This window comes from Corythoichthys intestinalis, chromosome 9 (genome assembly GCF_030265065.1).
Source record: "Corythoichthys intestinalis isolate RoL2023-P3 chromosome 9, ASM3026506v1, whole genome shotgun sequence".
In the NCBI taxonomy this organism is placed as follows: Eukaryota; Metazoa; Chordata; class Actinopteri; order Syngnathiformes; family Syngnathidae; genus Corythoichthys; species Corythoichthys intestinalis.
The window spans coordinates 26095167-26116813 of NC_080403.1; the positions used below are offsets into that span (position 1 = coordinate 26095167).

At 38.0% G+C, this 21647-nt stretch overlaps 1 protein-coding gene across 3 annotated transcripts; it reads right to left on the reverse strand.

Annotated features, from left to right (window-relative positions):
* Nucleotides 1-534: 534 nt before the first annotated feature.
* Nucleotides 535-18614, reverse strand: yod1 (YOD1 deubiquitinase). 3 transcript variants are annotated; one of them, XM_057846711.1, is made up of 4 exons: nt 18525-18574; nt 7468-7523; nt 5145-5357; nt 535-4124 (listed from the first exon to the last, which is right to left on the reverse strand). In XM_057846711.1, exons 2-4 carry the CDS (start codon nt 7517-7519, stop codon nt 3433-3435), a joined length of 957 nt encoding a protein of 318 aa, XP_057702694.1. In that variant the 5' UTR covers nt 7520-7523; nt 18525-18574; the 3' UTR covers nt 535-3432. The 3 variants fall into 3 exon arrangements, with proteins under 3 accessions (XP_057702694.1, XP_057702695.1, XP_057702693.1); XM_057846712.1 differs by lacking the exon at nt 7468-7523 and having other exon boundaries at nt 18525-18614; XM_057846710.1 differs by lacking the exon at nt 18525-18574 and having other exon boundaries at nt 7468-13388.
* Between the last annotated feature and the right edge of the window lie 3033 nt (nt 18615-21647).

Below are 21647 nucleotides of genomic sequence, written 5' to 3' on the forward strand. Positions count from 1 at the left end.
TAATCTTTGGATTGAATTCTGTTGCAAAATACTAACCAATCTTTTGATGTTTAGCCTTACTCAGTTCGGCAAATTTAAATGGACTGGTAAGGAATTCACCTTATCTAGATGTTTAAAGGTGGGATAAGCGGCGTGTGTAACCGGTGGCCATTTTGCTACAGTACACGTGAGCTAAGTGATATTCTCAATTATACTTAATTCGCTTAATTCTTAAAGGATTACTAATGGTTTGGTTTATAACTAACCATATTAATATTTTTATGATTTAGGGTATTTGTTGGATCAAAAAATGCATTAAAATTACTCGATCTCTAACGTTTATTATGAAAAACCAGACCGTACATGGTTCACTCTCGTTTATATGGCTCTCATGTGGTCCTTCAGATGGCCGATCAAGTGACGTCCATTCCCAGTCGCTCACAATGCGTAGAAGGTATTTGGCCTTATAGTGTATTGATGACTGCCTCCTAATTCAATGTTCCAACTGCACGACAGTGGTGGTTTTCTTCAATACAGTACGACAAAGACATACACTGCTTGCCATGGCCTTTAATTGTGACACAACACTTCAGAAAAAAGTCAAGTAAGTCCAGTTGTCATGTAATGTTTTGTGTGCAACATTCGTGGAAGTGTCGTGATGAGAACTTGTGAATGGTAAAAAAATGCCAACAAAGATTCACATTAAAATAAAATCTGGACATGACTTTTGGCAGCAAGTTGGTACCAACGTCCAACTTGTACTCAAGTGTCAACATTTCACATGATTCAAATTCACAACAAAAATGACTATTGTGAAAAGAACAAAAATCATGCCCGTGGTTTACAGCACCATTAATTGCTAGCTCCTTGAAATGAAGTTTAATATTTTTTTTTAATCAAAAAGCTCAGTTCAAGTTTCACAATATCAGAAAATTAACAGAAAAGTCAAATAAAATCAGCAGTGGAAACTCCAGAGTTGAATAATCTGGTGTTTAATTAAATCAAACTGTCAACATCTGTCTCACCACTTGTGTTTAAGTGACATTTACATGATTTTTTTTTTTTTTTTTTTTTAAATATAAGAGAAAAGTGCCACACGAGAAAGGACTTTGATTGAAATCAATAAAGGGCAAGTAGTTTTGAGTTTTTGCACTTCAACCAATCCATTTCAATAGACTGGACGTGTATCCCAGTCATTGAGTTAATACGTGCTGTGTTGGTCAGAATACAGTGGTACCTCTACTTAAGAACGTCTCTGCAACCAGAATTTTCATGTTAAGACACATCTCAATAGGAAAATATTGCCTATTTTAAGAAAAAAAATGTCAATATGCGAAAGGCAAAAATATTAAAACTAAAAATGGCTGGTACTCGCAACTCCCAGAATTTACTGAACATAACATAGCTGCTCTGTCATTGGCTATTGGCCAGCATTGCTGGTACCAAGTTGGCTAAGAGGGACCTCTACTATATGTGTTTCTGTTTATCCCAGCGTCCTATTCATTCATTTATTCTCCCCTAATGTTCGGACAGCTTTACATAAGTGTTGTAACGTTAATTCTTTATTCTTGGTTTTTTACATTATGTGCAACTCCAATTTATTGTGCAATTATCTAATTGTAACATGCATGTTATTTTTTGACGCATTTTAAGCATCATAAAAGATTTGTCTGAATTTTGGGGTGCTAGGAATCGATTAGGACATTTACATGGAAAACGAGTCTCTACTTACAGAATTTTTAAGTTTAAAAACTACTTCCTGAACCAATTAATTTCATAAGTAGAGGTACCACTAAATCAAAACAACCAGCGCATAACACAACAGGACATTCGTCTCCTTGCGTGTGGAGTCCTTCACATTAGGAATGACAAAATGCAGTTAGTTTCACTGAGTACACATTAATGTTAGCTTGACATTTCATGTTATTAGTGTAAAAAGCAAAAATGCCATTAGTCATTGTGTGTGGTTTAAAAAGTAGAACACTGAAGGTGGTGTGTGGTGAATGTTGGCGGACGACGTGAGGTAGAACAGTGATTCCCAACCACTTTGCTGCAGCCTTTTCACTTGTTTTGAAAAGGGTCAGTTGATTACCAACAGGCATATGCACAGATAGACTACTAGTGGTGCTCAAGCAACAGCCATCTTTCCCGGAGCTAGTTGTTTGTTTTCAATATAGGTCTCCCCAATACGTAGCGCACACAAGCTTGGACTATATCAACAAGGTTGTGTACATTTTATGTATAGTGGCTTCCCAAGTTAAAAACATCCATTTATCTTATTTGTGAGCTATTTCACCACAATCTCACAAATCTTGCAATGTAATTAAAAAAATAACGCCCTCTGGATGAAATGTGTTATTCTGAGAGGTTTATGAATAAACTCCCACTAAGAAACTTTCACTCCTCGGTTTTCATCTTTAAATTGAATATGCTTTTGTAAGCAGGCTCACCGTGAAACACCCCGGGGTAGTCAGATATCAAATATGTCACAGATATCAGCTGATAAATGCAATTTCCCAGGCGGCATGGTGGTAGGACCTTTTTTTTTTCTTTCTTTAAATGATCAAAATATGTATCAAAGGTCCATTTATTTTAATGAAGGATGGCAACTAAGGACTTTGAAAGACAAACTTGCCCCATGCCTTGTCATATTTTATGACCTTGAATTTCCTCAAATTTGGAGAAAAATGCATTATGCAATTAATTCATCAATTTTCATTGGATTTTAAATATATCTGCAGTTTTGCAAAGCTTTTCAAAATCTATTTGTCAAAATTTGACCAGTCTCTGCTCTTGGTGGAATTGGGAGCCCTTTAAATGTCTGTGCACTTGCCTGACTACAGATAACATTTCGTTCATCTATGTATCCTAGTAACAACTGACTACAGGGTAAAATTAACCTGTATATCAACCTGGTGCCAGATGCAACACAATCCGTAAGTAATTAAAACATTGGCTGCCATTGATGATGGTAGATGTCCAATCTCTTCGGACTGCGAGGGCTGACCGTGATTTTTCGCTGCCATCCTCTCCCAGTTCACATGGATTGGACGTCTATCACAGTCAATATGTAGCCAATGAGATAGATGCCACCTAAGAATGTTGATAATTGTCTTTAAAAGCTACAAGATGACACCAAAGCACCACTTTTATAGCAGGCAGTGTTTTAGCCTGTCTAATAAAACCTCAGCAGTAACTTTGCACCAAAGTGCCGCCAAAGCACGAGTTTTCTATCAGATAAGACTTTGGTGCCATTATGCGGCATCTACGGAGTGTTTCAAAATGAGAACTAAAACAGCCGATAGGCTCCACATAAAAATCCGTACATACAGTCGAGATTACTCTTCTGTAAAATCCGTGCCTTGGTTCAATATAGGTTGGGAAACACCGAGGTAGACGGCCACAGACGTGGAGGGGTAGCGCAAAGAAAAAACAAAAAGCCAGTCCAGGTTTTCAGACTTCGCCAAAATTGGTGTGACCTGTCTCCTTGGCGTGCTCCCGTGCCTCCTTCTGTCCCACCAGGCCCATCTGGCACACCATGCAGCGCAGCGCGAAGCGATTGACGTCCGTGAATTGCCGTTTGCGGCGAGCTTCGTCTGCCAACTCCAGCGCCTGAGCCAGGATGATGTCGTCAGCGGTGGAGAAAATGGTCTGCGGGGGTGAGCCGGTAGCTTCCTTCTGCAGAGGGTCGTAGTGAATGCCGTCATAGATCAGCAACACACGTTTCCGGTAGCCGGCGTCCTCGCCGAAGCGGTCCATGCGCACCGTTTGCGTGTCCACCACGCAAATCTCACACTGGTAGAACTTGGACAGAATGGACAACTCAATGGCACCACCCCATGTGTCATCGCGGCGGATCCAGGCACAGTAGTCCTCGTTGCTCTTGCCCAGAACTGCTTCAGAGTACTCAGCGGGGTCGCTGGACACGATTTGGGCGATGAGGCCGCGCATCTCGGGGGCGCACGCCGGATCGTACACGCCGCCCTCCACCACGTAGTTGACGCTGGTAAACAAGCAGGAGTTGTCGGCAGGGACCACGCGGCGCGCAAGTACTGGCAAGGTGTTCAGCCGAGGATGCTTGGTGACGGCGGGACGCTCGCTCAGCTTCGGCTTGTCTTTCTCCTCCTCCACAATGAGTGTGTCACCTGTGGGGGCGCAACAACATCACTACAGCCGAACAAGACTTTTTACCTCATGCAAAAAAATCTTGACTTTTTCCTCTTGGAAGTATGAAAATTGTTTCTCCTACATACTAGTATATATATTTTTTAATATGACCTTTTTAAAAATTCAAATAGGAATTTGATTCACGACAAAACTAAGCCTTTCTAAAAATACAAAGAAATGTATAGACCACTATTAAAATATAAAAGCATTTTTGTAAATGTTAATTAATAGTGATGTCATGATCCGATCGCGTGATCGGAAATCAAGCCGATCACTCCATTTTTCAAAGGCTCGAAATCAGGTAAAATCAGGGTTTTTAATTTAAAAAACATATTTATGTTTTTCTGCTTCATGCTCGTACAGCCTCTCACCCTCCTTCCTGCTGCTTTTCTTGCTCACCAGTGCAGCTGGCTTGCTACTTAAAGGGATCCACGGATAGAAAGACATGTATTTCTTGAATGATAAATGTTAGTACGAGTTATAATGATTTGATAATAAAACCCAAAACAATGTTTCCATTGTAATAAAATTTTTAAATTATTTTAACTAGTAGGTGGCCATTGTGATTGATGTCACAGGGCGGTGATATCACATAGCCACGCTCCCGGACTTTGACAGTGTCACTCTTTAACTATATAAACATGTCGTCGGTTCTGCTCTACCAACACGAGCGAAATTGTAAAATTTTGTATTTTTATAAGTAAAAAATGTCAGTGAAAAAGAATGATTAAACAATACAAAATATATTTTTTCCCTCACTCCCTACTTTGCTTTCTTTTACACAAGTTTACCCAGTTTAAAGTTGCGAAAATTAGTTCAGGACAAAAATCTATTGAGACTCTTAAATGCTCAAAATATAGGACAAGTGTTAAACTCTGCCTATATTTCCTTCTTACTATGTTGTAATTGTTGATTTTTTTCAAACTGAATGTAAAGAGTTCTATTACAAACATTTGAGTAGGCTTGTTTTGTTAAAATAATTAGATAATGCTTAATACCAGATTTGATGGGGTAATCCTTCAGGTGAGCGTCCTCATTGCGCAGGTCCAGGCTGGAAGGGGGGTAGCCCACCATGATTTTCTGCACCTCACAGGGGATGCCGGTCAGCTCCTCCACTTTGCTTTTTAACTCTTTCACACAAGACTGATGAGTCAAGCCTTGCATGACGTGAGTCCCAGTTTTGGTCTTACAGCGAAGACGCAACATCTTGCCTGACAGGAAACAAATGCTGACAAATTACAGACAGAAAAAGTTTGGGACGCGCTGTCCAACACGCGCTGAGCAAACTGATCTGCATGTGCAGAAGCATAAAAGCAAATGACTACATTTCCAAAAAGAGGACACAAATAATCCCTGTTTAGTCTTATATTCCATGTTTATATGTATGGATAGAACGCATGACGGTGATGACGCACACACGTATCGTCAGTTTGCCCCGACTCTTGGCCATGTAAGCAATATTGAAACATTGCTCATTTAGTGCACAGAAAGAAAATCGAGCATGCAATATTGAAATTTTGCGAATTTGGCGCACTGAAAGAAAACCATTCATTCTCAGCTTATCCTTTTTCCCCCTCTGTTTTATTATCATTTTTTATGACTGCGGTCTGGCCTGCCTCCTGCCTCAAAGCAGAGTTCAAGCTAGGCACTAACGGTAACGCACAGCTCTCACTCTTTCCTAGATGCTGCGTGAATTCCGATTTGGCAGAATTGAGAGTTAAGACTTCCGCCACATTTTGAAAAATGTGGCCCAAATTGGATATAAAATCACATACGAAGTGACCTAGATCGGATCTGCAATGGTCCACTTCTATGCGACTTGTCCCGTTCAGGCCGTCAAGTTAATGCCTCACTCGAGTCAGAAAACCACGAGAAAACTTGTTCATTAAGAACTGCGGTGCAAACCTAGTCTATGACAACCATCCATGGTAACAAAAAGTGTGACTTATGTTCAAAATGATAGTTTTCCTTGAAAACATTTTTCTTGAACATTGTTTACATTGAAAAACATACATTTACTAATAGAAATCTTTTTTTTTCTTAACTTTTAGAATAAACCTTTTGAGTTGAAAAAGTATCCAATTTTATAGTCGAAAATATACAAATATCCTCTAACTTTTGTTTTTTAACAGAAAGATCCTCAATAAGACTTTTTTCCCCCTGAAAAATAAAAACTTAAGCATAGAAAATGTTTTTTTTAAATGGGTTTTTATGACACTGTTGACTAACGCTGCACCATCAAATAAACAATGACAGCACTTGACATTGTAGCCATTTTTTTGTAATCAAACTATTCAAGGAATTCAACTAAATGTTTCAGCCACACTAATGTCTAGTCAGCAGCTGATTAAAAACATATATGGGTTGGAGGTGGTAGAAATGGCATGTTGAGCGGCGCTAACTCGGATAACAACCTTTCCATTAACTTTGCATGAAGTGGACATTTCCCCTTCTGAATACTTGTCTTTGTCCTATAATCGTCCTCGAGGTAAAATGTCACACAGCTTAGACAGTAAACAACTTTCTTCCTTTTTCTCATATTGCGATTTTTGGGGGGTTTGCGATATATATTGCAATATTAAAACAAGAAGAATTTTCCCCAGATGACTTTAATAGCTTGGTTTGGGAAGACTTTGATTGACTCACCATATTTCTGTATTAGTGTATTGCATTCAGTATTTTATTAGATTTTTTTCCCCTGAGTTTCCCCCTTGTTTTCCTCATTTATCCTTGTATTCTTTTATTCTTTATTTTATTTTCTTTAAAATAGTTATCATATTCTTTATTATGAAATGTTCTTTTCTGTATTTTTTTTGTTTGTTGCATCATCGATTTAAGGTGCTTCAATATACTTGAATTGTATTTATTTATTATTCGTTTATTAAGTGCAAAAAACTGCAAAACAGCGATATATGATTGTATTCATACAATACGGTTTAATCCAAGCTAAGGGAATGAAGAAGATTGCTGTAGAGTATATAAAAGGGATATAGGAAGTCATTTCATGGCACACTTGCTGCATTTATGAAGCAAACCTAAACTTTACGTGTTCAAAAAAAAAAAAAAAAAAAACAGATCCTGCGATAGGACTATTGCGCATGAGAACATCGCGATGGCGATATTCACATGATATATTGTGCAGGCCTACTTTTAAATATGCGGTAGGCCAAAAAGTAGGGCATTCGCGCTGCCAACGGCAGCCACTGTTTAAAAAGATGCTTTCGCACTGATAATATCTTTTAATAATTGGTTGAGACAAAAACTAGTAATGAATTAATTTTAATGTCAATGCATTGACTTTGATGGGAATGCCACCCCTACCAACATGGCTGCCCTGATGTCCTTCTGGTAGGGCGTTGAAAGTTCTTTCCATGCTTCTGCCATGAATTGAAATGAGATTATCATTAGTAGACATCCAATCCATTTAAAGAGGGAGGGCTGGCAGTGAATGAACGAACCAGCCATCCCACTTCAAATGGATGTCCTATGCGGTCAATGAGTTAAGCATTGTCTGACCAAACCATAATAGCAATTACTTCAGTCACGTGAGTATGCTGTCATTTAATACCAAAAGAATTTTTATTGCGTTTTAAAAGTATTTTTTCAAAAAATGTGTTGCTGATGCCACAGAGCCGGTATCGGAATCGGGAGCCAAAAACACTAGGTACAGTGGTACCTCTACATACGAAGTTAATCCGTTCCAGGACCTTGTTTGTAAGTCGAAATGGTCGTATGTCGAGCAGGATTTTCCCATAGGAATACATTATAATTCCATTAATTCGTTCCACAGCCCAAAAACCTTCACTAAATCCTTAAAAAATACTGCTGGTACTATTACAAATGGCAATTACACATAGCAAAACAAATAAATTATAAATCAAAATCGGAATAATAATAATAATAATTCCTATATTAATGTAACGAATCGGGTTCTAAAGTGGCGGACGTTTTTTGCTGACCCTGAACGCACCGCGGGGCTGACGTGCCAGAGGCAGACCGGTGAGCTTGAGTTTCACTTTCACTTTGAATGTTTTCTTGAGAACACCGTCAATTGCGGCAGACAGAAGGTGTTTTTGTTTTGAATAAGTTGTGAAATAAATGATAAAAACGTGGCGAAGTTGGCGATTTCTCTGGAGATGTTACCACAATAAGAATTGTCAGCTTAACTTATAAAGACTGGCGAACGATGGTCGGAGGAGGACCGTGGAGATGTATTGTTGAGCCATTTCACGGATGCCCACCCTACGCTCATATTTTTCTGTCATTTGCATCTTCATTTAGAAGGTAAGCGTCAACTTTTTCCTTGTTTCACCACCTGCACCAACCTTTTCTGAAACCAGTGTTGATTTGTCACACAAAAAAATCCGCCGTGCATTCGTCTGCGGTGCTGCCATTGTCGTCGTATTTCGAGCATGTCGTCGGATGTAGAAACAAATGGCGAGTCAAATTTTACGTCGGATGTCGAAAAGTTCGTGTGTCGAAGCGATCGTATGTAGAGGTACCACTGTATTACATTATCTGTTTCACCTTAACAATCACGTTTTAGATATAAATTATATAATACTAACCTGATACAGTTAGTAAATGTCTAATTAATTTATAATGTCTTAAGTGTAACCATACTATTGACGAACTGTATAATCCCTGCCCATAAATATGTAACGTTGTCAAAACCAAGGGCGTAGGTTTACATAGGGACATAACACTACCAACTTTTCAGGATGCTCAAATTGTCCCCACCAACATTTACGCAATCTTATTTGCATTATATTATGACTTAAGATTATATAGGTAATTTAGGGTATCTTCCAATGTTGTAAGGATATAATTAACCCAACCATTATTAAGTGAATTACAGTACTTTCAATATGTTCAGACTTACATTGACCCCTCTTCCCTTGTTGAATAAATTTTTTCCCCCTCAGACGCAAGTTTGATTGGCTGATGATTTGACCCCTCCCCTTCCTACACACACACGCGTTCACAGACGGTGTTCGGTCAAAATTTTCACCCTGATAATATTTTGCTCCCGAAGCTTTTGTGGTAGTGGATAAGCACTGTTTTACATTCAGTTGAACTCTCAATGTTATCCAAAGGTGCTAAATAAACAAGTTACATCATAAATATACACGTGCAACATGAATATGGCATGAATTACAAAGACGTTAACGAGAGAGCGGAGTGCAGTTGAGTTGTGGGCAGCCACATGGCAGGATGTGTTTAAGGAGAACTTTTCTACCAGTCCGTCCATCAAACCTGAGTAAATATTAGAGCTGGGAATCTTTGGGCACCTAAAGATTCAATTACGATTACGATTCAGAGGCTCCGATTCGATTATAAAACGATTATTGATGTAACCCCCTCCTTTTTGTTTTTAAATGTGTTGTACATTAGTTCCAAAATTGTTAAAAAATCCTCCCAGGCTAAACCAAACTACTATTTCAGTATCAAGTTAACATATAACAGTAAACAAATATACAAAATAACAGTAAATAAAAAACTCCAGTCCCCATTCTGTATCAGCAGCTTTAAACAACATTCAATTAATTTAATGTTGTGAATCAACTGTTACAGTTGTTAAAATGACTCCCATTATTCCATAATTTCCCTTATGTCTACTTTTGTCAAAGTTTTAAAACTATTTCATCATTTAAAGATAGATTCAAGACAAGATTCTGCCGAGTTAGGAGTATTTTAGATAAAAAGTTAATTAGGTACAACAGAGCCTTCTAGAGAGGTCTACTGCTTTAAAGCTGTAGCGTGAACTAATTTCTTCACATGCCAAATAGGGTCACAAATAAAGTAATTAAACATTGTCCACCAAATAAAGCATGAAAAAATAATTTATATGTTGTATATTTGTCAAAATAATCACGTTTCGAAGTTCGAGCCTGAAAGGGGACGAACCCGGAAGTGACACGTCACACCGGGAACAGCGTTGGCAGCTCCATACATACGGCCGCCAAACAAAGCCCTTCAAACAATGATTCAAACAGCGATATAAGCGATAGACCGAGCGCAAGGGAGGAGATCCAAGTTTTTGAATAGTTGGAGGAAGAAGAGGAGCTTGGAATTTTATGTTGGATCTAACATGTATTAGCCAGACGCTAATCTAATGTACCTAAACTACCTGACATGGAATGGATACAAGACCCATCGAGATTACAACATTGGTAAGATATAGGCTGTTATTATTTTTATAATTTGAAGATGCAGGCATTTGCACATAATGTTATGTTTTTGTCTATCTGATGACATTGTTAAAAAAATAATAATCAGACTTCATGTTCATTTTGGCAGATCCGGCAGCTCTCGTACATATAAAATAATAATACAAAAACGTTGGGGGGAAAGAAGGAGATGAATCGTTGTTATATCTTGACCGAGTGACCCACACGACACCTTTATTGGCTTTTACAACTTTACTCAACGTCTTGCCAAGTGACTCTGAACAACAACGTTTCTCTCTTCGTGAAGGAGTAAGGCACAAACAATAACACATCTAAATGACATGCGTACACTCTACTGGTGAACTCCCGTATTACAACTAAATAATATCCACTATATCACAGTCGCCGATGACTTTCTCCACTTTTTTGTGGCAACAATAAGAAAACAAAGTGGCGTCTAATGGCGTGAGGAAATGTAGTTTTTTCACACAAGCGAACAGATTACAAAGCACCAATTCAGTGTTGTCCCGAGACTACATTTCCCATGATTCACTGCGTGGCCTGCGCGCTCGCTGATTCGCTGCCAGACATTAAAAGCAACACTTGTCACCTGTCAGCGGCTCTCGCGAAGCGGCGAAACACAAACTAGAAGGCTATCTGCAACGTGACCGTGAATTACCGCGACGCCGACACGCTTATGTGCACATCCACACCCCTTTCCCGATTGACAGTGGATTAACCCTTTCAGACAAGATCGTAGATGACGCACAATTTAAACACGCTTAACTTAGCGAACGCAACAACAACTATGATCGGTGATAGCCTCGGCTAACGTCGCTAGCTTATACTGTTCATTCCACAACAGTTGGCAGCTCTGCTTTGACAAAGTCATCAGTCATCTATCCAAAAATCACACTTACTTTTTGGCAAATCCTTCATCATAAGCAGACCGGTTAAGGGAGCAGGCATCTTCGAAGTGTTTGCAGCAGAGAACACTACTCGATGATGGCGTGAAATTCATTCGCTTCGTGCGAACGAAAGATGTCCATTTACGTGCCCTGCTATCCTTTGGCCACTCATACAACTTTTCGTTTGAGTGAGAACAAAACATCGCCACACACCGCTGTGGCATCTTACCGAGAAGCAATGCAACAAACAATACTGTTCTATGGTGGACTTCCCTCGCACGTCTAGGTGTGACGTAATTTCCGAAGATTTCCGAAGATTGCCGAAGAAAAGCATTTTCGTTGTCAAGGGCGTTGCTATGGGTTAAACAAAGAATCTGGAAGGGTTGCGTTAAAAAAAATAATGAAAATATGCTTATAATTGTTTAGCCATTGATATTATTCAAAAACATGGTTGGCCAACCTTACTTCAAAGTTCCCCTTTAAGATGGTGGCTGTTTACTTACGCCGGAAAGTTTTTCATTTCGCATCTCTGTTATAACACCGACGTCGTCTGTCATTTTGCATCTAGTTCTACATATATATGATATCTACTGTAGCCGTATGTTTGTAGCAACTAGCAACTGGCCGTTGTTTGTAGCGGCTGTCGGTCAGGTATGATTGTCTTTTTTATCTAGCGGCATGAGTTGAACATGATATTTACTCTCGGTCCGTTCCTCATTGCGTCCTAAAGACCGCCCTGTGTTTTACTTCCGCTTTACCTGGTATAATTCAATGATCGGAATTTGGATATTTGTGAATCGTTCTCGAATCTTCCACGGCCGAATCGCGAATAATCTAAGAATCGGAAATTTTGCACGGCTCTAGTAAATATGGCTTTCTTTATCGAAAGTTTGTAGTGTTTACTTTGGAACCGCTGCATTCGCGGCCGTTTTTAACATTATGCGCATGCACAGAACCGTTTATTTTTTGCATTCCTGGATAGTTAAGAGATGATGAACAAGTTTGTATTTCTTGTGCATGCTAATATAATTTGTGTTTAAATTTGCTTATAAAATCCATTTATTCTGGAAGTTTTCAAAATGTTTCTTTAGTAATTTTTGAAAACAAAGGTTTGAATCGAACGGTGTGTCACCTGAACCAAAACATAGGCACTACAAAAACCCACCGCCTTAAAACTAGGCCTGTCACGATAACAAATTTTAGTGTGCGATAATTTATTTCATAAATTATTGCGATATGCGATATTATTGCAGCCCCTCAATTAAAAAAAACAAAAAAAAACAACACTGTGAGAATACAGTATATATTAATAGATCACGTACACCCATTTAAATGCAATAAATGTTTACTCTTAATTCAAAAATACTTTTTAAGAAATCACAACTAAAAACAATAGACCATGCTTCTTTTGAGTAAAAGAGACTGCACAGAAACACAGAATAAATAAAATGTTTTTTAAGAAAAAAAAATAAAATTCCACATAATAATTTAAGCATCTAGGCAAATGAAAAATTTTCCCCTCATAGCTTCTGCTATGGCGTTCCATGTGTAATACTGTGGTACCTCTACATACGAAGTTAATTCGTTCCAGGAGCTTGATTGTAAGTCGATATGATCGTATGTCGAGCAGGATTTTCCCATAAGAATACATTATAATTCCATTAATTCGTTTCACAGCCCAAAAACCCACACTACATCCTTAATAAATACTGCTGTTACTATTGCAAATAGCAATTACAAAGAGCAAAACAAATAAAATATGAATAAAAATCAGAATAACAATAATATAACTAGGCCTGCAAGCAGGACTGAACGGGCCCTCGCAATCTAGCGCAACTCGGACTGTGTGCAGGTCAGGGTGGTGGCAGATCCTCCTCTCTAATCATCTCATTAGAACCTAACAAACTCGAAAGTCGCCTCTTTACATTCACACACCTAACAGATAAAAAAAAAACCTAGTGGAGAGAGTACTACAAAAAAGGAGGTACTACTGAGCTGTGCAGCCAAGCACTTATTCAAAACCAAAATTAATATTCTAACTGGGCCAATTCGACCAAGTGTGCCAAATATTGTGGCTCTATAAGCTGCCTGAGTCTCTGAAAAAAAGTATTTCCTTTAAATGGCGAATAAAGGGTCGTCACGGCAACAGACAGAGACACGTGGACATGGGCCGTAAATAAGTATTTTAATAGGTCTTGAAACTACAATGATCAACCTGAAAAGAACTGGACATGTATTGGAAAAACGAGTGACTTTCTATTGCCACTAGTTGGCGCTGTAGGGTTGATGCAAATGACCCCTACAAGGCCCTTCAGGGTATGACTCTCAACAAGCACGGGAAGTTTGGCGCAGATATGTTGTATATCTGCCGAGTTATGACTGTTCAAAGTTTTTGGAGAGAAAAATTGTTGACAGTCATTTTCACTTTCCTGTTTGGACCCCTCCGCTTCAACGAAACTTCAATATTTTTTATCAGGCACCTGAAGACAGGTCTTAAGGCTTCCCTTATGCAGCTTTGAGGTAGATTGATTTTTTCCCTTTAGAGGAGGAGTGTGTCCCGTAAAAAAAGGGCATTTCCTGTTCCCACTAGGAGGCGCCAAGCACAAATGGTAAATTTTCAATCCAGTCCTGCTCAGGCTGGTATACCTCACACACATGCCAGATTTAAAATAGATTGAACGTTGTATGAGGGAGTTATCAGTCATTTTCCGAATTCGGTGTTTTGGCGAAAAAATGGCCGACTTTGGCACCCCGCCCAGGTCAGGCCCGTGAATGAAAACACACCATTTTGATAACTTAAGATTTAATATGCCTCATGAACAGTCTCGCCAATTTTGAGAATGATCAAACTAATTCCCTAGGTGCCAAGGTGTAAAATGCGCACACTGTAAATCGATAAAAATTTCACATTCAATGCAAAATACCCGATTTCCTGTTGGGTTTGGAATATGCATGCAAGAGACTTTTTGGAGCAGTTTTGTACAAGGTATCAACTCTCCGAATTTCATCCCTCTACGTTGAAAAAACCTAAATGGAGAGGCCTTTTTGAAAATTTCAAGGGGGCGCCACTGAGCCATTTTGTTACATGTTTTTGTAACGTTGCAAGATTATTGAACGTTATCCAAAGCCACATGTATGTCCAAATTTTTGTGAGTTTTCGTGCATGTTCAAGCCTCCAAATGTAAACTCCTACTGTGAACCGATAAAAATTTCACATTCGATCCAAAATACCCGATTTCCTGTTGGATTTGGAATACGGGTGTAAGAGACTTTTTGGAGCAGTTTTGCACAAGGTATCGACTCCCCAAATTTCATCACTCTATGTTAAAAAAACCTAATAGGAAACACCTTTTTGAAAAATTCAAGGGGGCGCCACTGAGGCATTTTGTTACATTTTTTCGTAACATTGCAAGATTATTGAACGTTATCCAAAGCCGTATGTATGTGCAAATTTTTACGAGTTTTTGTGCATATTCAAGCCTCCAAATGTAAACTCCTACTGTGAACCCATGAAAATTTCACATTCGATCCAAAATACCCGATTTCCTGTTGGATTTGGAATATGGGTGCAAGAGACTTTTTGGAGCAGTTTTGCATAAGGTATCTACTCCCCAAATTTCCTTGCTCTATGTTGAAAAAACCCAATAGGAAAGGCCTTTTTTAAAACTTCTTTCTGTCGCCACTAGTTGGCACTGTAGAGTTGATGCAAATGACCCCTACAAGAACCTTCAGGGTATGACTCTCAACAAACACGGGAAGTTTGGCGCAGATATGTTGCATATCTGCCGAGTTATGACTGTTCAAAGCTTTTTGCGTGACAAATTGTTTACGTTCATTTTCACTTTCCTGTTTGGACCCCTCCGCCTCAACGAAACCTCAATATTTTTCATCAGGCACCTGAACACAGGTCTTAAGGCTCCCCTGATGCAGGTTTGAGGTCAACAGATTTTTTTCCCTTGGAGGAGGAACCTGTCTCGTAAAAAAAGGCATTTCCTGTTCTCACTAGGGGGCGCTAGACCTAATGGGTAATATTTCAATGCACTCGTGTTAAGGGTGGGATACCACACATACATGCCAAATATGAAAAAGATTGAACGTTGTGTCAAGGAACTATTAGTCATTTACTGAATTTGTCATTTTGCCGAAAAAATTGCCGACTTTGGCACCACGCCCAGGTCAGACCCGTGAATGAAAACGCACCATTTTCAAAACTTAAGATTTCATATGTCTCCTGAATAGTCTCACCAATTTTCAAGATGATCCAACCAACTCCCTCGGCGAAAAGGTCTCAAATGTGCACCCTGTAAATCGACAAAAATTTCATATTTGACCCAAAATAACCGATTTCCTGTTGGGTTTGGAATATGGGTGTAAATGCTTTTTTGGAGCGGTTTTGGACAAGGTATAGACCCCCCAAATTTCATTGCTCTACGCTGAAAGACCCTAATGTTATAGGCCAATTTTAAAATTTCAAGGGGGCGCCACTGAGCCATTTTGTTATATTTTTTTGCAACGTTGCAAAATTATCGAAATTTACAATTTTCCGGACGTATGTGCAAATTTTGGTGACTTTTCGTGCATGTTCAGGCCTCCAAATTGGCCGTTTTCATTTGCCCTGAAAAAAAAAAAAAAAAAAAAAAAAAAAAAATAATCCTTTGCAAAACAATAGGGCCTTCGCACGCTTAGTGCTCGGGCCCTAATAATAGCAATAATAATAATAATAATACAGTACAGTACATGTAATAATGTAACGAATTGGGTTCTAATGTGGCGGACTTATTTTGCTGTACCTGAACGCACCGCGGGGCTGACGGTGAGCAGGAGAGCGCTATTTTACTTTCTGTTTCGATCCTGGCGTCAACAGCAGTGGACACTCGGCGAGTTGATGGAATAAATGATTAGACGAAGCTGCGTTTTCTTTGGCGATGTTACCACACTGAGAACTGTCACCTTAACTTATAAAGACTGGCGAACGGAGGAGGACCGACGGTCATGATCGGCATTCTACGGCCCTATTGTCGACCCAGTTCATTGATGCACACACCATGCTTATATTTTGCCATCATTTACACCTTCATTTCAATGGTAAGCGTCACCTTTTTTTTTTCTCCACCTGCACTAAACTAAAAAATAGCGTAAACCATCCGGCGGGCTCTGGCCCGCCGGAGCACTGACGCAGCCAGTGTTCTGACAAATTTGCTACTTTGCGGTTTTGCGCATGCGCGTAACGTTAAAAATGGCCGCAAATGCAGCGATTCCAAAGTAAACACTACAAACTTTCTTTAAAGAAAGGAATATTTACTTAAGTTTGATCATGTAAAGACATGTACAAAAGTTCTCAGACACATCCTACCATGTTAGCTGCACACAGCAAAAGCACCCTGCGCTCTCACTGTTAACGACTTCGCCGTGTCGTTAAGTATTATTTTACGCCATTTTCGTGTTGCACATGTACGTTTATGATGTATCTAGTTTAGTTAGCACCTTTGGATAACATTGAGAGTCCAGCTGAATGTAAAAGACGGCTTTTTCAGCGCCACAAAAGCGTTGGGAGCAAAATTTTATATGGGAGTAAATTTTGACAGAACACCCGGTATACGTTGAACAATAGGATATAATGGGAACAATTTGGCTCTGGCGCTATTTTTTGCCGGACCCAGAACAAAAATGCATTTTGCCTATTTGGTAACAAGGAAGCCGAACTTTTAACAGCACGTCAGCCGCACGCGTGCACGTGGCGATAAATTGCAGCGGAAAAATTACCGCCTTCATTTTTATTTACCGTGCGATAAATGGAATTATTACATATTGCGACAAGCTTACTTAAAACTGGGAAAAAAATTAAATTCCCTTGTTTTCAGTGTAAATCTACTAAAAATTATCTTCTAGTGCTTCAAGTTAATTTTACTCAGATTTCTTGAAATAAGAAAAATAGCTAGCTGAAAATAAACCTATTTTAAGCACACACAAAAAAGTATATTTCATACTAAAAAGAAACTTGTTGAAACAAACATGTTCTTAAATCAAGAATCGATATTGTTCAAAAGTCAAAACATTATTTGAAAGCATTATTTTCTTGACACATTAATCTGTTAACTAGCCTTTAACACTCAAAACAAGATGGGAGAAAATCATTCGACTAGATTTAAGAAAAATTATCAGATAAAGAGTAGAAGTAATACATTTGCAGTGTGAAAGTTAGTATAAGTCAATACAGATTTATTTTGCATTAATCATTTAGCCTTTCAATTAATTAGGGTCATATTGGTGAGAAATGTAGCTCTGACCCCCATTCACCCAATCTGTTTGGTCTTATTAATGTCCCATCCCCAGCAAAAAGTGTCCATGCGGGTTATTCTGTTATATCGTCCCTATAAATATTGAGACCAAACCTACGCCCTTGCTCAAAACTATACAATACAGATTGTAATCACACGTTTAAGAACAGTTTTGCTGAAATTAGATGAATTATCACAATACCTAACTTTTCAGCATTTCTAAAAAAAAAAATGCAAAAATCTTAAAAAGCTATTCTAAGGAACAAGCAACTTTCCTGGTGAAAGTATGCAGTTTTTGTATAAAAAAAAAATGTTTTTCGTTTTTTGCTTAAAGTATTTTACAATTTTTACAATACCCGACCTATCAGCATTTCTAAAAAAGTACAAACATCTTTTTTTTAAAAAAATATTCTAAGGCAAAAAGCAACATTTCCTGAGGAGTATGAAGTTTTTATATATAAAAAAATGTATTTCGTTTTTAATTAATGTATTTTCAATGACAATACACGACTGTTGGTTGAAAATGTTTTTTTCTCGTTAAAAATGAAACTTTCTGTCGGAAAAAAATACTCCTAAAAATTCGCTCCGTTCCTCGCAGAAAACAAGCTTCATCTATTGTACACATACATTGCCTAATCTAGTTCAGATACTAGTTATGACTCTATTGTTTACTAAACTGCTGATGTCAAAGCGCGCGAACCCACGGGGAAAATACCTGACAGCAACAATTCTGTTTTACTACTTTTGTTCGGACGTTTTGTTCTAGCTTCAAACTTACATTTTCTGGTCACATATCTTGTGTTGAAATAAATAATAAGTATGACTATAATGAAGCAAGGGTGGTGAGTGGGCAACGAGTATCGAGCGACGCTAAACTGGGCTAGCATGTTGCGAACCTATCCATAAACTTAGCGTCCAGTGGACATTTTCCTCCAAGCTGCCTTCCTCATCCTGTGTTCTCGTTCTTGGACTAAAACGTCTTAATTGGCCAGTTTTTTCTTTTGTTTGTTTGTTTTTGTTACCTGCAATCGCCCGTTCCCAGCGCCTCGAACAATACACACCGAGCCACCGAGAGGGGCCCGACGTCAAACACGAACGCGTGACGTCGTGACGTTGACACTACCGTTAGTTCTCTAATAGCTCACAAACGGAGAATTCGTACCGTGAGATTTGCCATCACGTATGATCATTTTAAACATAAAACCTCACAAATTTCGTCATGTAATTAAAGTTAATGAACAAAAATTAGTATCATTCTCTAGATAATGCAATTTCTTGAAATTGCGAGGGGATGCGCTGGTCATTCCTGTACATTTTCGGTCACCTCACTTCCTACTCATTTTGGGGTCGAAGTCCTCTTTGTTTAAATTAGGGCTGTCAAAAGATTTACATTTTTAATCGAGTTAATCACAGTTTAAAAATTAATTAATCGTAATTAATCGCAATTCAAACCATCTATAAAATATGCCATATTTTTCTGTAATTCATTGTTGGAATGGAAAGATAAGACAAAAGACGGATACATACATTCAACATACTGTACATAAGTACTGTATTTGTTTATTATAACAATAAATCAGCAAGATGGCATTAACATTAACATTCTGTTAAAGCGATCCACGGATAGAAAGACTTGTTCTTAAAAAATAAATGTTAGTACAAGTTATATAAACTTTATATCAAAACCACTCTTAATGTTTTCGTTTTAATATAATTTGTAAAATTTTCAATCAAAAAATAAACTAGTAGCTCGCCATTGTTGATGTCAATAATTACACAATGCTCATGGTGCTTAAACCCATAAAGTCATTCGCACCCAAGCGGCAGCAGAGGGCGACAAAACACCAAAAAACACAAGTAACAAGTGGACATGACACTGTGCTGTCATTTTAATGTATGAGCGGGCGTTGTGCGTTAATTGCTTCAAATATTTTAACGTAATTAATTTTAAAAAATTAATTACCGCCCGTTAACGTGATAATTTTGACAGCCCTAGTTTAAATACATTGGATATCTATCATTGTCAATGCCGTCCAATGAGTTAATTTTGGGTCATTTCACATCCTTGTTAATTAACAAGCCAGTTCCAGAATATTAAATCGGGTCCACAACTAAACAACAAAAATTATTAAATGCATGTTGGAAAAATATCTAGACTGTTCATCAATATGCATGTATTTCATGAAAATATAGTTATATAAAGTTAGGGTATAAAGTTTTGGGTCAGTATAAATGATATTTGTGACTTTTTTAACGACACCATTTTTTTCATTGTGACGTCATTTGTTTAAAAGTTTAAAATATGAGAGTAAATAATTTTTCAAAATCATTTTTTAAACGAAATATTAGACATCAATTATTGATTCTAAGCTAAAAATGACAGACATTTTGAATAATAAATATAATTAATGACCCTCGTTTTATGGATGGGTTGAAACAAAAGCGGTTGCGTGACGTCTGTAAACGGGGGTTTCCAGGGTAACACGGACAAATTAAAAATAGTTCAGGGGCTTAATGAGCCATGAATCTGCTATGGCAGCATATAGACATATTGTTCTATCGAACACAACAGATGTTTTGGCTTAAAATACAGCAGTTTCTTTTAAAGAGGAGTGCAAGAGCAGAAACTGCTTTTTTAGTCTTGTCTGTGTTTTCCGCCATATACTTACTAGTATATATACACATATATTGACTCTGGGTTCTCTAGTCCGTACTGTGCCAAGTACAGACTGGAGACCCCAGAGTCAAAGTGGGCAACATCTCCAAAGGTGGTCGAGACGATCGAGGCAAGATCCTGTGGGACTTCCAGATCCAGACAGACAAACTGGTGATGGACAACCAGCCTGACACGGTGGTAGTGGATAAATATCAGAGGACAGCAGTAGTGATGGATGTAGCAATCCCGAGGGATAGCAACATCAGGAAAAAAAGAACACTAAAAGCTGGAGATATATCAAGGGTTGAAGGAAGAGTTGGAGAAAATGTGGGATCCTTGTTATATTACCATGTTTCCCCCATAAAATCTCCTACAAATCCGGCTGTGGCCATTCACAGCTGTGTCTTGACACTCGGTGATACATGCTACATGGAGTTTTTGGATCGAAAAGAGGTAAGTACGTGATATCCCGTTAAAATTGATTTTTGGGCATTAGTTGTTTTTTTTTTTTTAGGTTACTTCCTGCTGATAGCGGGTCATTTTTTTCTTATTGAAAATGACTGGTGCCATTGGAAATAAGGTGTTTTTGTAAAATTTTGGTGGAATGGTTATTTTTTTGCCAAAAACTGGCTGATAACTTTGTGCACCTTAATTCTGTGTTTTTAAAGTTCATTTTATATGAATTGGATAAAAAGATATAGGATGACGTACATTTTGAAAATTAAATGTTTTTGCCCCTGGAACTTGAGCTTTTTTTTTTTGTTTTTTTTTTTTTGTCTAAAATCTCGCATTTTGCCACAACTGTAAACATGAGGGGCGAAATTCAAAGAGCCTACATCGCGTGAATTTTTGAAACATCTAAAAATCAGAACGAGGAGAATCGGATGTGTGTAAGCTTTGTGAAATCATGGACGGGGGAAAAAACAAGATTTGATGTGGGGCACTTTGCTTTCCGAAGTGTCCCTACAGTTAGCAGAAAATGTGCTTACAGTAAAAAAAAAAACAAAAAAAAAACTTTTTTTTGTTTGTTCAGAGCAGTCCAAACCCTTAACCTGTACTTTACCATTACAAAATGTACATCTATAATGGAGCAAAATTAAAGGTGACTATAAAACAAGTTTTATTGTTTTATCAGTATTGGAAGTCGCTCTATCATTAAAAATTAATTTTAAACCAACACTGCTTTAAAACAGTAACCCAAAAAGTACCCTCAATGATTAAATTAAAATTCATTATACAAAAAGGTTACATAACAAATGCATCTAAATGTTTTAAAACAAACAGTTCGAAAAGATGGACAGCAAATACCTAAAAAAAAAAAAAAAAAAAAAAAAAAATCAGCAGCACCTTGATAATGCCACTGTAAAAGTATGGACGGTTTCAACATTTAATTCAGTATTTTATAATTTCATTTGTAAATAGTTGCATCATAGGCTTCAAATCCTGTGATCCTAATGACAATGAGTATGATAGAAGATCGACAAGCCAG

Excerpts from the sequence above, each read along its gene's own strand:
- yod1 (XM_057846710.1), bottom strand. The coding sequence starts at position 7,570 with ATGGATTGGATGTCTACTAATGATAATCTCATTTCAATTCATGGCAGA. Across the intron at positions 5,358-7,467 it reads ACATCAGGGCAGCCATGTTG|GCAAGATGTTGCGTCTTCGC; the intron begins GTAGGGGTGGCA and ends GTTTCCTGTCAG. Across the intron at positions 4,125-5,144 it reads GGATTACCCCATCAAATCTG|GTGACACACTCATTGTGGAG; the intron begins GTATTAAGCATT and ends GCGCCCCCACAG.